The sequence below is a fragment of the Mobula birostris genome, chromosome 12 (genome assembly GCF_030028105.1).
Source record: "Mobula birostris isolate sMobBir1 chromosome 12, sMobBir1.hap1, whole genome shotgun sequence".
NCBI lineage: Eukaryota > Metazoa > Chordata > Chondrichthyes > Myliobatiformes > Myliobatidae > Mobula > Mobula birostris.
In genome coordinates this window covers 23027383-23041631 of record NC_092381.1, presented here as the reverse complement: position 1 = coordinate 23041631, position 14249 = coordinate 23027383, and the positions used below count along the sequence as shown (strand labels likewise).

The following is a 14249-nucleotide window of genomic DNA, read 5'->3' as shown; positions in this document are numbered from 1 at the left end:
CATTTAAACCATTTCCATTTAAGACAATTCAATTATAACAAAAAAATGAATTCACCTGTTTAGTGTATTATTAGAAAGATAAATGTCAAACATTAAATTATCCCCTTACTCAATCACATTCAAAAACAGTTGTATTTCTCCCCATCCTATGGGGAGCAAAGCACATGAGACACTTGCAACTTTAATCAAAGTCAATGTCAATAATCATTCAATGATCTGCTTTTAAAATTAAAAATACACCCATTACCTGAAATGTAAAAATGTTAAACATACTGGTATTGTGACAAATCAAAAATAAATAATTATTAACAGAACCTTATTAATACTATTATTGTTAATATTCTGTGTGGTTTTCTTTTTGGTTTATCCTAATGTTAGTGTACAAAGATTTAATAATACTCAAAATGAAGGCACAAACTCAAGGTTTTCCATACAGTGCCACCTCTCGAACCAGTACAGTTTAGCCTGTTCAGACCTTTGGTCCATTTCCTTCTGGTATTCCTTGTTAAGCTCATCAATCTTTTGCTGAAGTCTCTTGCGCCTCTGTTCTGGTGGCAGATGGCTAAAGTCTTCTGATGCAGCGCTCTGAAACAAAGATTGAAACAATGTTTATCCCATTCTTTGTACCTTGCAGTCAAATCAGCTTGTATACATATATCGTAGAAGCATTGACATCAACTTTAAACCATACATGGTTACAGATGAGCTTAAAGCGGGTAATCTTGTGCAGCACAATAAATCTGGAAAATTTACCATAAGCAGTAAGACTTACTGTAAAGAGCCACAAATTTCTTTTCCAAGCATTACATGAAATAAAAATGCTTTAAGCATGCCTAATAACAATATATCACTTGCCACAACAAATCACTATCTGAATTAAAATATATACAGTACATTCCAGTTCAAAAGACAGCATTTATTACAGCACTCACACACCCCTAAAATGTTTCAATGCAATTGCTCACTTTCTAGACATGATCCTTTGTGAGTAATGTTAGTTAGTTTGAAATAGTGTGGAATAGGCCCTTTGAGCCACAATGCCCAGCAACCCCTGATTTAATCCTAGCCTCATCACGAGACAATTTACAATGACCGAATAACCTACTAACAAGTACATACAGAGGACCTGGAGAAAACTCATGCATTCCACATGGAGGATGTCGGAATTGAACTCTGAAGTCAGATAATAGCGCCGTGCTACTACGCTACTGCAGTTGATCATTAGCAGGTAGTTAAAAAATAGATCTCCCCACAACAGCTAACTTTTAAAAAGAAATTGGTAATTAGTTTTGTTAAGGCTCAGGCATATTAGATCCACACACACATTTTATCACAGCAGTACTGCATTGGAGCTCTGAACTGCTGTGCAGAAGTGTTATGAAAAGTTAGAGAAACAAAACGTGTCCAGTTTCTGGTGTTCCCAGTAATTCACAAATGTACACAGATACACATTGATTATCGACAGTACAGATTATTGATGCATCTTTTGCCACTCAAAACTGTCAAAGTAGCACAAAAATGGAAGAAGAGAGTCATTAACCTGAAAATGCAGTCCATGTCTGACTGCTTTAGTTGAAGATCTGCAAGACAGGAGGTCAGGAAGAAAGTTTTCTCCATTTAAAAAAAAATCCATGTACATTTTTAAAATTGGAACATTCATCATGAATATTTTTTGTTACAAAGCTGTTCCACAATTACTGGTGTTTGTATCTGTGACAACTTGAATCTGAATCAAAATGACATGGAGTCCTGCAGCTGTGATTTGCAATGGAATTTGAATTGGTTTATTATTGTCACATGTACTGAAGTACAGTGAAAAGCTTGTCTTGCATACTGTTCATACAGATAAATTCATTACAATTTTTCATTGAAGTTTTCTTCAGATAGTGGCCAAAATGCTAAATAGAACATTGCATAAAGAAAATATTTATCCTGGAGGAAATGGAAATATGTTGTTAACTGAATATGGGGCAACAGAGAGGGAGAACAGAAAATACTAAAGCTCAACTCCATTATTGCTAGGTGTTCAGTTTTAATGTGACTTTGCTGATGTAAAATGCGGGGTGACCAGAATGAAGACATAAAGCTGCAGTTAAAGGACTTGCATTTCAACGCACACTCCATAAACCAACAAAATTGGAATGGAACATTTTAGGGAAAAGTTTTTAAACTTGCCACCCAGCCACAAGTCTGACATTGTGAAATAATGCTGGCCCACTTAGCATTATTAAATGCTATTGACTGAAGAGCAAACTTTACAATTATGCTATCAAAATTCTAAAGGAAAGCAAGGCAACTCAAATAGTACAAATTCATCAACAGACTTAAAATTAATAAAATGAGCACAAGTCTTAGGCTTAAGCTTTACCAAATATTGCCTAAAAGCAGAATAGAGAAAAAAAAAATCAATGTAGCTTTACAATTTTAAAGACACTTCAACCATAAACACTTCCACAAAATCAACAGACGTAGAGAAGCTTTGGGTTCAAAGCTCTGCTTACCAGTTTTATTGAAAACTTCATAGTTCATATGAAGAGAGAAAAGAATCATTATAAATACTCTCCATTTCCACCAATTACAGTTCAATATAATCAGAATCAAATGCATTTAAGCTGCCGCATCCCCAAGTGGCTTGAATATGACAGTTTCCTCCCAAAAATTGAAGACCGCTGCATGATTTTTTTTTAAAAAAGCAAGCTAACCTCCCTTAATGATAATCAGAACAGCGCCTATTCAATACTAGCCTTTGTGGCAGATAACCTCTTCTCAGACAAGTTATTGAGCTGTCTCTCTGTATCTAAGAGCTGAAAAATTAGTGTCTCTCCCCTATCAGAGCATCCTCAAATGTGTAGTTCTGATAGTTATGATGACAGAGTGACAGGATCGATTATTTCCTGGGTCAACCTTTCTTTAAATGACAAGCCTTAAACATGAAAAACCTCTAGTTGGATATCAGGAAGAATTCTCTTCCATTGTTTGGATTTTTTCTAAATATGATTGAAGTTACATGGCAAGACATTAATCTCAGCTTGAGCTCATTTGAAGCAATAGTTTCTCATGTCAGTTCTTTACTTCAAAATATCTTAAGCTGCTGTTGTAACTACCTTTCTACAATTACAGAACAGAAATCGGGATACTCTATTGTGACTGCCATATGTAGTTTTACTTCAATTCATAGAATCAAAAAGAGAAAAATCACTAACCTTTGCAGATCTGAAGACACGACATCATACCTCTGTTAGCTATCCTTTTTGATCCCACATGCCATTTCTTAGCCTGTAGCTCAAACGTTACAGTGCTTCATGCATATCCAAGATTTAAAAAAGTGTTGATGGTTTCATTCAGCAACTATGATTCTTTCAGACTGTGTTCTAAATCTTCACCATAAAAAATAATCCTCTCCTCTAATTCTATAAACAATGACTAAAAATCTATGCCTCCTGATAAATGTACCCTCTGCTAAAAGAAATGGATGCTTTACATCCATTTCAGCCAGACCTTTCATACCTTTAAATATCAACTAAATCTCTCCTATCTATCCCTCCTCTCTTCCAAAGAAAATGACTACAGTCTATCCAATTATTCCTCATAACCAACATTTTCCAACACTGGCAGATCCTCAAATTTCCTCAGGACTAGTTCCAATTCAATTCCCTCCTTCCTGTCATGTGATGACCAGAACTGTACATAGTACTCCAGCTGGAGTCTAACAATTGTTTCATACTATTCCTACTCCTATATTCCATCACTTTGCTAATAATTTATTCACATTCCCTCTTAACCAGGGGTTCCAAACTTAAGGTCCACAGATGCCTCAGTTGACCTTAGGGGTCCATGGCAGAAAAAAGGTTGGGAGTCCCTGTTCTTATCTATCTTATCACCCTTCTAACATCTGTCAGGATCTCTGGACCTGCACTCCAACACCTTTCTGTTCCACTAGTCTTCCCAGCAATTGTTTCGTACAACCTTCCCTAAATGCATTGCCCCACATTTGTCCAAACTGAAATTTACTTGCTACTTTTCTTCCCTCTCTGAAAATCACTAACAATGCTTAGAATAATTAGGCATCATGAGGACAACATCTGGGTGCAGGACACAGCTACTGAGCTGCAGAATTACGAGGCAATGTTCATCTATAACTAAAATCCAAAATTCAACCACATCACTGCCAAATACTCTGCCAGCTACAGATGCTCATAAATGAGCAAAGACTCAAGTGAGGTAGTCACAAAAATGTCATGGAGGGTCAAAAGCTGGGTACTCTGTGGAATATCTCATTAATATCACATTGATGAGCAGACTCGATGGCCTAATTCTGCTACCCTATCTTATGGTCTTAAGCAGCATTGAGAGATTACCTTTATCTACAGAATCAAGCTGGTCACTAGAGGAGCACCTTTTTAGGGCCAGCGAGAAGACTCACTGAAGATTTGATTTTTTTTTAAAGTTATCAGAAGATAACTTGAAAATATCAAACCATAAATAGTCAGAAAGAGATGAGGAGTCAGAAAAGTGGCAAGAATAAAGCAGTTCAAAGAAATTAATTACCATGTACACGAAAGGAATCAATATTGAATGTAATCATGGCTAAGTTTCATTCCATTTTAAAAATGCATTCAATTCCAGCCAAAAATCAGTCTTCACAGATCTTTTAGTGGGAGTAAATGTAGCTTAGTAAAATAGATACTCTTGCAAAACAATGTGGCTTCATGTTCAAAAATTAATAAACATCTTTAGGCTGTAGCAGCTGATATCATTTTAACTTTGACAAACTGGATTTAAATGCAACCAATTCCTTGAAATCATAGCACAAGTTTCCACTCATGTGTCACAGGCATAAAGCCTTCAAGAATTAGAGTGACTATAGCAATTATTTTTCCACACATTAAAAGTTATTCATGAATTCAAAAGTGCAACCTAGAGTGAGTCAATTACAAAAAGGTTTTTTTTAATATCATGAGTGCCAACAAAAGAGTGGGACAAAATTTGCAAAAATGTCAAAACAATGTCAAGAGACCTGAGGGTGCGCCTTATTCAGTTAAGAGCCTACACCATTTCTATTAGACGCCAGCAAGGTTACATAGATTAGAGTTGAAAAAACACCCCTGAATGTTGGCGCTGTGAGGCAGATAAAGGGACTTAGTACATGCGCTCTGGTCCTGTCCCAGAATTCAAGAACTTTGGATTATGATACATAAGTATATTGGTGAAGTTTCAGGTATTCAACTCCCTTTCTGCTCCAAACTTTTTGTCTTGGGAGACACACTTGGGGATAAACACTCTCAAAATTGGATCCGGACAAGTATAATGGTAGAAAGACAAATTATACCTAGACGTTGGAGGAACTTGGGGGGTCCATCATTTCAGGAGTGGGTCACAGAGATAGCCAAAGTGACAGCTTTTGAACACATGTCTTACAAACAGTTTGATAGATTGGACATCTATACACAAAAATGGGGCAAATATTTAGGTTTCCTGGGGAGGGGGGAAAATAGTGGTGAATGTGGTCATGAAGCATATTGCTGAATGGCAGTCTTTTCTGTTATTAGAAGTCTAAATAGACACACATGGATATTATATTGATATTTATTTCTGCCATGGTTGTTTTATTTTATGGATAATTTTATGCTTTGTAAGCTATGATTTACATAATTCCAACACTGACTCAAGGGTTCGGGGCTAAAAAATTTACTAGAAATAAAATTCGAAAAAAATATCATGAGTGCCAAATACAAATGTGCAATCAGATATAAAATTATTCATATTAACTTTAAATCCTAATGAACTGTGTATTAAATTTATTGGAAAATGCTGGAGGGGTGGCACAGGTAGCAAGAATAGCAACGGGGCCATTCCAGAATATTTCTGAAACCAATATGAAGGACCACAGAAATATCATAGGTACATCCTTTGCCACCATTGGTAGCATCTTCAGGAGGTGCTGCCTTAAAAGGGGGTAACTTACATCAAAGGTCCCCACCATCTGAGCCATGCCATCTTTTCACATCTACCTTTGGATAGGAGGTTCAGAAGCCTGAAGTTCCAACACCACCAGATTCAAAAACAACTACTTCCTTTCAACTATTCGGGTCTTGAACCAATTGGTACAGCACTATAGTTCAGGAATACAATGATCACTTTTATCACTTAGCATTAAAATAAACCTTTTTGTTCCAATTCTGTTCTTTTCTGTTAAATACCCATAAGACCATAAGACAAAGGAGCAGAAGTTGGCCATTCAGCCCATCGAGTCTGCTCCACCATTTTATCATGAGCTGATCCATTCTCCCATTTAGTCTCACTCCCCCGCCTTCTCACCATAACCTTTGATGCCCTGGCTACTCAGATACCTATCAATCTCTGCTTTAAATACACCCAGTGACTTGGCCTCCACTGCTGCCCGTGGCAACAAATTCCATAGATTCACCACCCTCTGACATAAAAAATTTCTTCACATTTCTGTTCTGAATGAGCGCCCTTCAATCCTTAAGTCATGCCCTCTCGTACTAGACTCCCCCATCATGGGAAACAACTTTGCCACATCCACTCTGTCCATGCCTTTCAACATTCGAAATGTTTCTGAGGTCTCCCCTCATTCTTCTAAACTCCAAGGAATACAGTCCAAGAGCGAACAAATGTTCCTCACATGTTAACCCTCTCATTCCTGGAATCATTCTAGTTAATCTTCTCTGTACCCTCTCCAACGTCAGCACATCCTTTCTTAAATAAGGAGACCAAACTGCCCACAGTACTCCAAATGAGGTCTCACCAGCGCCTTATAGAGCCTCAACATCACATCCCTGCTCCTAAACTCTATTCCTCTAGAAATGAATGCCAACATTGCATTCGTCTTCTTCGCCACCGACTCAACCTGGAGGTTAACCTTAAGGGTATCCTGTACGAGGACTCCCAAGTCCCGTTGCATCTCAGAACTTTGAATTCTTTCCCCATTTAAATAATAGTCTGCCCGTTTATTTCTTCTGCCAAAGTGCATAACCATACACTTTCCAACACTGTATTTCATTTGCCACTTCTTTGCCCATTCTTCCAATCTATCCAAGTCTCTCTGCAGACTCTCCGTTTCTTCAGCACTACCGGCCCCTCCACCTATCTTCGTATCGTCAGTGAACTTACTCACAAAGCCATCTATTCCATAATCCAAATCGTTGATGTACAATGTAAAAAGAAGTGGCCCCAACACGGACCCCTGTGGAACACCACTGGTAACCAGCAGCCAACCAGAATAGGATCCCTTTATTCCTACTCTCTGTTTCCTGCCAATCAGCCAACGCTCTATCCACGTATGTAACTTTCCCGTAATTTCATGGGCGCTTATCTTGTTAAGTAGCCTCATGTGTGGCACCTTGTCAAAGGCCTTCTGAAAATCCAAATATACAACATCCACTGCATGTCCCTTGTCTAGCCTATTTGTAATTTTCTCAAAAAATTGTAATAGGTATGTTAGGCAGGATTTTCCTTTAAGGAATCCATGCTGAGTTCTGCCTATTTTGTCATATGCCTCCAGGTACTCTGTAACTTCATCCTTGACAATCGACTCCAACAACTTCCCAACCACCGATGTCAAGATAACAGGTCTATAATTTCCTTTTTGCTTCCTTGCCCCCTTCTTAAATAGCGGAGTGACATTTGCAGTCTTCCAGTCCCCCGGAACCATGCCAGAATCTATCGATTTTTGAAAGATCATCGCTAATGTCTCCGCAATCTCCACAGCTACTTCCTTCAGAACACGAGGGTACATTCCATCTGGTCCGGGAGATTTATCTACCTTTAGACTATTCAGCTTCCTGAGTACTTTCTCTTTCGTAATTGCGACTGCGCACACTTCTTTTCCCTGCCACCCTTGAGTGTCTGGTATACTGCTAATGTCTTCCTCAGTGAAGACTGATGCAAAATACTCATTCAGTTCCTCTGCCATCTCCTTATCTCCCATTACAATTTCTTCAGCATTATTTTCTATCGGTCCTATATCTACTCTCACCTGTCTTTTACTCCTTATATACTTGAAAAAGCTTTTAGTATCCTCTTTGATATTATTTGCTAGCTTCCTTTCATAGTTTATCTTTTCCCTCTTAATGACCTTCTTAGTTTCCTTTTGTAAGCTTTTAAAAACTTCCCAATCCTCTGTCTTCCCACTAATTTTTGCTTGCTTGTATGCCCTCTCCTTTGCTTTAACTTTGGCTTTGACTTCTCTTGTCAACCACAGTTGCATCCTTTTTCCATTCGAAAATTTCTTCTTTTTTGGAATATACCTGTCTTGCACCTTCCTCACTTCTCGCATAAACTCCAGCCACTGCTGCTCTGCCGTCTTTCCCGCCAGTGTCCCTTTCCAGTCAACTTTGGCCAGTTCCTCTCTCAAGCCACTGTAGTTTCCTTTACTCCACTGGGACACCGACACATCAGATTTCGGCTTCTCTTTTTCAAATGTCACAGTGAACTCAATCATGTTATGATCACTGCCTGCTAAGGGTTCCTTCACCTCAATCTCTCTAATCACCTCCGGTTCATTACACAATACCCAATCCAGTACAGCCGATCCCCTAGTGGGCTCAACAACAAGCTGTTCTAAAAAGCCATCTCGCAGACATTCTACAAATTCTCTCTCGAGATCCAGTGCCGACCTGATTTTTCCAATCCACTCGCATGTTAAAATCCCCCACAATTATCATAACACTGCCCTTCTGACAAGCCCTTTCTATTTCCTGTTGTAATTTGTAGTCCACATCACTGCAGCTGTTTGGAGGCCTATAAATAACTGCCATCAGGGTCCTTTTACCCCTGAGATTTCTTAGTTCAACCCATAAAGATTCTGCACCTTCCGATCCTTTATCACCTCTTTCTAACGATTTAATATCATTTCTTACCAATAAAGCCACGCCTCCCCCTCTGCCTACCTTCCTATCCTTCCGATACACCATGTATCCTTGGATGTTCAGCTCCCAGAGACATGCATCCTTTAGCCACGTCTCAGTGATGGCCACAATATCATACCTGCCAATCTGTAGCTGTACGACAAGATCATCCACCTTACTCCTTATGCTGCATGCATTTAAGTATAACACCTTAAGACCAGTATTTGGTACTTTTCGCTTTGATTTCACTGCAACTTTATTGCACTGCAACTCATCCCAAGGCAAATACCCTGCATAATTTATGTTCCTCTTCTGAATGCTGCGTATTTGATGCTATGTACCTGAAATACTATTACAATTAAGTTTTTCAGCTGCCCACATATACTTGCGCATATGACAATAAACTCAACTTTGACACTGGCTTAACTATCTGGGGCAAATATCTTGCTCCACGCTCAATTATTGAGAATTCTCTAGCTTTTGCAACTTGTAAATTCTTGTACACGTCTTCCTTAATATCTGTAATAAAATAATGGAACAGCAACTGTATAATTTGTTTTATCATTGGCTCAGTTGATAATACTCTCACTTACAAACTAAAAGTTGGGTTTGAGTTCCATCCCAAATCTCAACACTCCAGTGCAATTCTCAGAGAGTGCTGCAAGACTGAAAATGTTACTTTTCAGTCAAAAATGTTAAACCAAGGCTGTACTTGTATTCTCAGGGCAGACACAAGAGATGCAGGATAATAATAGGGACAAGATCAAAGTCCTCAGGGTGACCTGATGAATGTTTAGCATTCAGCCAACACTACTAATCAATGCATACAGTATGCATACTGGTGCTTGTGGGATGTTATTGGGTACAAACTATTAATTGCTACAATACAGTAACTACACTTTGCATGCTGAACTTCCAAGTTTACAACCTACCTTCTGCAACTACATTCCACTATCATTTTATTTATTGAACTAGGACATGCCAAAAGAAAATAAGGGTATTTCAATTGAAATATTGTTGGTCAAAAAATCTCATATTTGGGAAATTAAAAACACTGGCCACACTGGATCAGTGCAAAAGGGATGCTGCAACTTTAAATGCTACAAAATTCAGCACTGCACAGCACAAAGCCACATGCAAGCTTTCAATAAACAGCCTCTTGTTCACATACAAAAAGAAATTATACTGACCCCTCAAGGATATCTTCATTGAAGGCAGCTGTTGGATAATAGTTTTCACAATGAACAGCAAAGACAACGGTCATTTTGACTCCCAAAAAATGCTTCACAGTTGTAAGATCAATCAGGAAAACATAATAACAACCGTAATGGACAAAATGGGCCATATGGGCTGCTTTTGTTACATAATCAAAACAATATTACTTTAATATAAACAATATATTCTATCATCTCTCAACTGAAATAACGTGATTTCTTACCAAGGGATGATTAGACATATAGAAGAAGAAAGCCCTTAACTCCGAGTGGAGTCATCGGGACACCATCATGAATGTTTTTTTTTTAGCAGGCTTTCTTATTTTTACAAGGCCAATTTGCTAGCTCGATGCTCAACCCAGCACGGATGGAAAGCGTGCAAGGGAGCCGGCTGGATTCAAACTCGGGAGTCTTCACTCCGAAGTCCAGCACTGATGCCGCTACGCCACCAGCCGGCACGATTAGACATATGCATCCCTCTGAACTGCTATAAAGCTGGAGGATAACCCACTGGGTATAGGCCTTAGGAAGACAATTAACTATTGTGAATTTTGGCAGAACGGGGATGCGACGGGGGGGGGGGGGGCGGGGGAGAGATGCAAAAATATTTGCTACTATTTACAGAGATGCAAAATAATAGCAAATGGAAGAACTACAAACGCCATTTTTGTATGTTAATTTGTTCTCCGTTATGTGCTTTTCTCAAGTATACTGTGAACCATTCTGGTACAACACGCTGTTCAGCCAAAATCATGCAACATTATCATTTCATAACATACAAGGATACACCAAATAAAACCACACTGGATTCACACTCAATGCACTTTTACATATGAAACTCAATCAAATAAATAGGGCATTTTTTGGCTAACAGTGAAATATGAATAATTATCTACATTTCACTGCACACATTTATCTACACTCACTGAACACATCCTTTGAAGAAGCAGCTGTAATTTGAGGCTTGAAGCTCATAATCCTAACATTGATCTAAGAACTTGTCTTCTGAATTAACTAAATGTGGTAGAGGAAATTGTGAGGAAGTGCTGAGAAAAATTAAGGCCATACTTTTTTTTAAGCTGTTGAACTAACTATAGAAGGCCTTGCAGTAAATTTACACATCACTCACATGCTACAATCCAAACAGTTTCAAACTTGTTCAAAATAAACCAACTTACCCCCCTTTTCAAATCCTTGAAAGAAGGAATTCTGGGTTTCACTGTCTTTATTTCATTCATACAGTATGACAGTGGATCCCTGGAAAACCTGGGAGACTGGGGCCCATAAGGAGCAGAGGATGAGCAAGTTGAAGCAGGGGAGAGGTGAGGGAATGGCAGCTAACATAAAAATAAAACAAAAGCAAACTATAAACTTTGAAAAAACCCGAGAGGGACAAACCAGCAAGTAACGTGGTACTAGATGGTCACATTAATTATGGTGAACTATGCATGTCATTCAGAAGTTATTTACATTAATGCACATCAGAGGGTGATGGATTTCTATAAGATAAATGATGTGAATTGAATCTAATCTTAGGCTTATCATTTATCAGGTGAAAACTGAAGTGCAAAAGGTGTATAAAGTATCAACAAAACAATGCAACAGACAAATTCTCCAAATTTGACCTGCACCCTTCATTTAAGTCAAATAAAAATGATCAGGCCACAGAAATTACATAACCTAAACAAAATATTAGCTTCAAGGCACATGCAATACTCTGTCCTCAAAAAGCAATCAATTTGTGCATTAACACATATTGGCAATTACCCTACAGTCTTTCTGTGAGGTCAAAGCAACACACGCATGTTGGAACATCACAAGCAAAACTATTAACATATTGAAGTTCAAATTGATATGATTACCTGCTTCTATAAAGAAGATACTTGAGTGAGAAACACAAAGCCAGCAGACACATTGTCATTGACTTTTATAAAAACAGTAGTAATCTACATTAATTAAATGCACACTAAACTACAAAAATGTAGCAAAATTACTTATTATATTTGATATATAAAATAGCACAGTGTAATTTATTGAAATATACTTTAGGACGTGGCAAAAACATGAATACAAGTGCTTAATACCTGTTTCACTATTCAATTAAGACCATAAGACATAGGAGCAGAAGTAAGCCAGTTGGCCCATTGAGTCTGCACTACCATTACATGATGGTTCTTAACCCCATTCTTTTGGCTTCTCCCCATAACTTTTGATGCCTTTACAAGAACCCATCAAACTCCACTTTAAATACATGTAATGACTTGGTCTCCTGAGCCGTATGTGGCAACGAATTCCACAAATTTGCCACCCTCTGGTTAAAGAACATACTCACGTCTGTTCTAAAGGGATGCCTCTCTATTTTGAAGCTGTGCCTTCTGGTCCCAGACCCCTCCCCCCCCCCCCCCCCCCCATCTACTATAGGAAGCATCCTTTCAACATCCACTGTATCAAGGCTTTTCATTATTTGGTATGTTTTAATGAGATCCCTGCCCCCTCATTCTTCTAAACTTCAGCGAGTACAGGGCCAAAGCCTTCAAGCGCTCCTCATACATTAACCCTTTTATTCACTCCTTTCAATAAATCATGGACCCCCCATCACCCAAGTCATGCCTCGTTCACATTGCTATCATTTGGAAGGAGGTACAGAAGCATGAAGGTACACAACTCAACGATTCAGGAACAGCTTCTTCCCCTCTGCCATCTGATTTCTGACACTGAACCCATGAACACTAACTCACTACTTTCTAAACTTATATTTTTGCACAACTTATTTAACAGTTTGTATATATTTACTGTATACTGTATATTTTCTCTATGTTTGCCTATATTGACTGCAATTCACAGGTTTTTCTTCTATTATATATCACATTGTACTGCTGCCGCAAAGTCGACAAATTTTACGACATATGCTGGTGATATTAAACCTGATTCTGTAAAGATGTGAAGAAGATCTTGCGATCAGATGAGACTAAAGTGGAACATCAACAGGCCAAGAACATCCAAACGATGAAACATCAACTGTTTACTCTATTTCACTGATGCTGAGTTCCTTCAGCATTTTGTGTGTGTTGCTTTGGATTTCCAGCATCTGCAGGTTTTCTCGTGTGAAGTAGAACGTTCTGGCCTCAATACTAAATGGTACATCTGGAAAGGCAATGTAACTTCATTGGACATGTGATTAGGAAAGAGGAGTTAGAAAGCATGGTAATTATGGGAAAGATTGAAGGGAAGAAAGCAAGAGGATGACAAAGATAAATGATGATGGAGACAGCAGCCAGAGAACTGGAAATGAATACCAATGAATTGATCCACTTGACCCGAAACAGGAGTGTGTGGGCCATGGCAGTCAAAGCCCAAAATGGGCACAGCACCTGATGATGATGATGACATAAATCTAATATTGCGCATCAGCCAGGTAACGCCATCCCTATTGTAAAGTATGGTGGAGGTAGCATCATGCTATGGGGATACTTTTCAGCAGCAGAGACTGGAAATCTGGACAAGATTGATGGGAAGATGAATGCTGTTAAATACAGAGAGATCCTGGATAAAACCTGATAGCCTCTATCAGAAAGTTTAAGCTGACAAGTTAGTCTTTCAGCAGGACAACAACCCAGTGCACATTGCCAGAGCAATCATGGAGTAGCTTCAAATGAAGAAAATTGATGTCCTTGAGTGACCCAAAGTCCTGACCTTAACCCAATTGAACATCTCTAGCAAGACCTCAACAGTGCTGTCCAATGCTCCCCAATAAACCTGGCACAGCTTGAGCAATTTTGCAAGGAAGAATTGGCAAATCTTGCTCCATCATTTTCTGCAAAGCTAATAAAGACTTATCCAAAAAGACCACTAGCTGTAATAGCTGCAAGAGGTGGTTCAACTAAGAACTGAAGAAAGGGGGGGTGGGGTGGGCAAGGGGGAGGTGAATGCTTCTGAACTGCTGACATTTCAGTTTTTGAATTTTTAAGTTTTTCATGCTTTGCAGTGTTTTTCTGGGCTCTGCTGTGAAAAAAAGACACATGATTCACAAATAAAAATACTCAGTTAAATTGATCAAAATCCCTGGTTGTAGTACTTATTTATGTGAATAAAGGTTTGAGGGCTGAATACTTTTACAAGGCACAGTAGACCAGTAATTTCCCAACAACAAATGTTAACCTAAGGG

General features: G+C 38.6%; 1 protein-coding gene across 2 annotated transcripts in view; it reads right to left on the bottom strand.

Moving 5' to 3' along the window:
• fnbp1l (formin binding protein 1-like) overlaps positions 1–14249 on the bottom strand; it is a 181889-nt gene that overhangs the window by 13446 nt on the left and 154194 nt on the right. For both annotated transcript variants that reach the window (XM_072273464.1, XM_072273463.1), the window contains exon 10: positions 476–585. In XM_072273464.1, coding sequence (XP_072129565.1) covers positions 476–585 — 110 coding nt within the window. The remainder of the gene's footprint in view (positions 1–475; positions 586–14249) is intronic.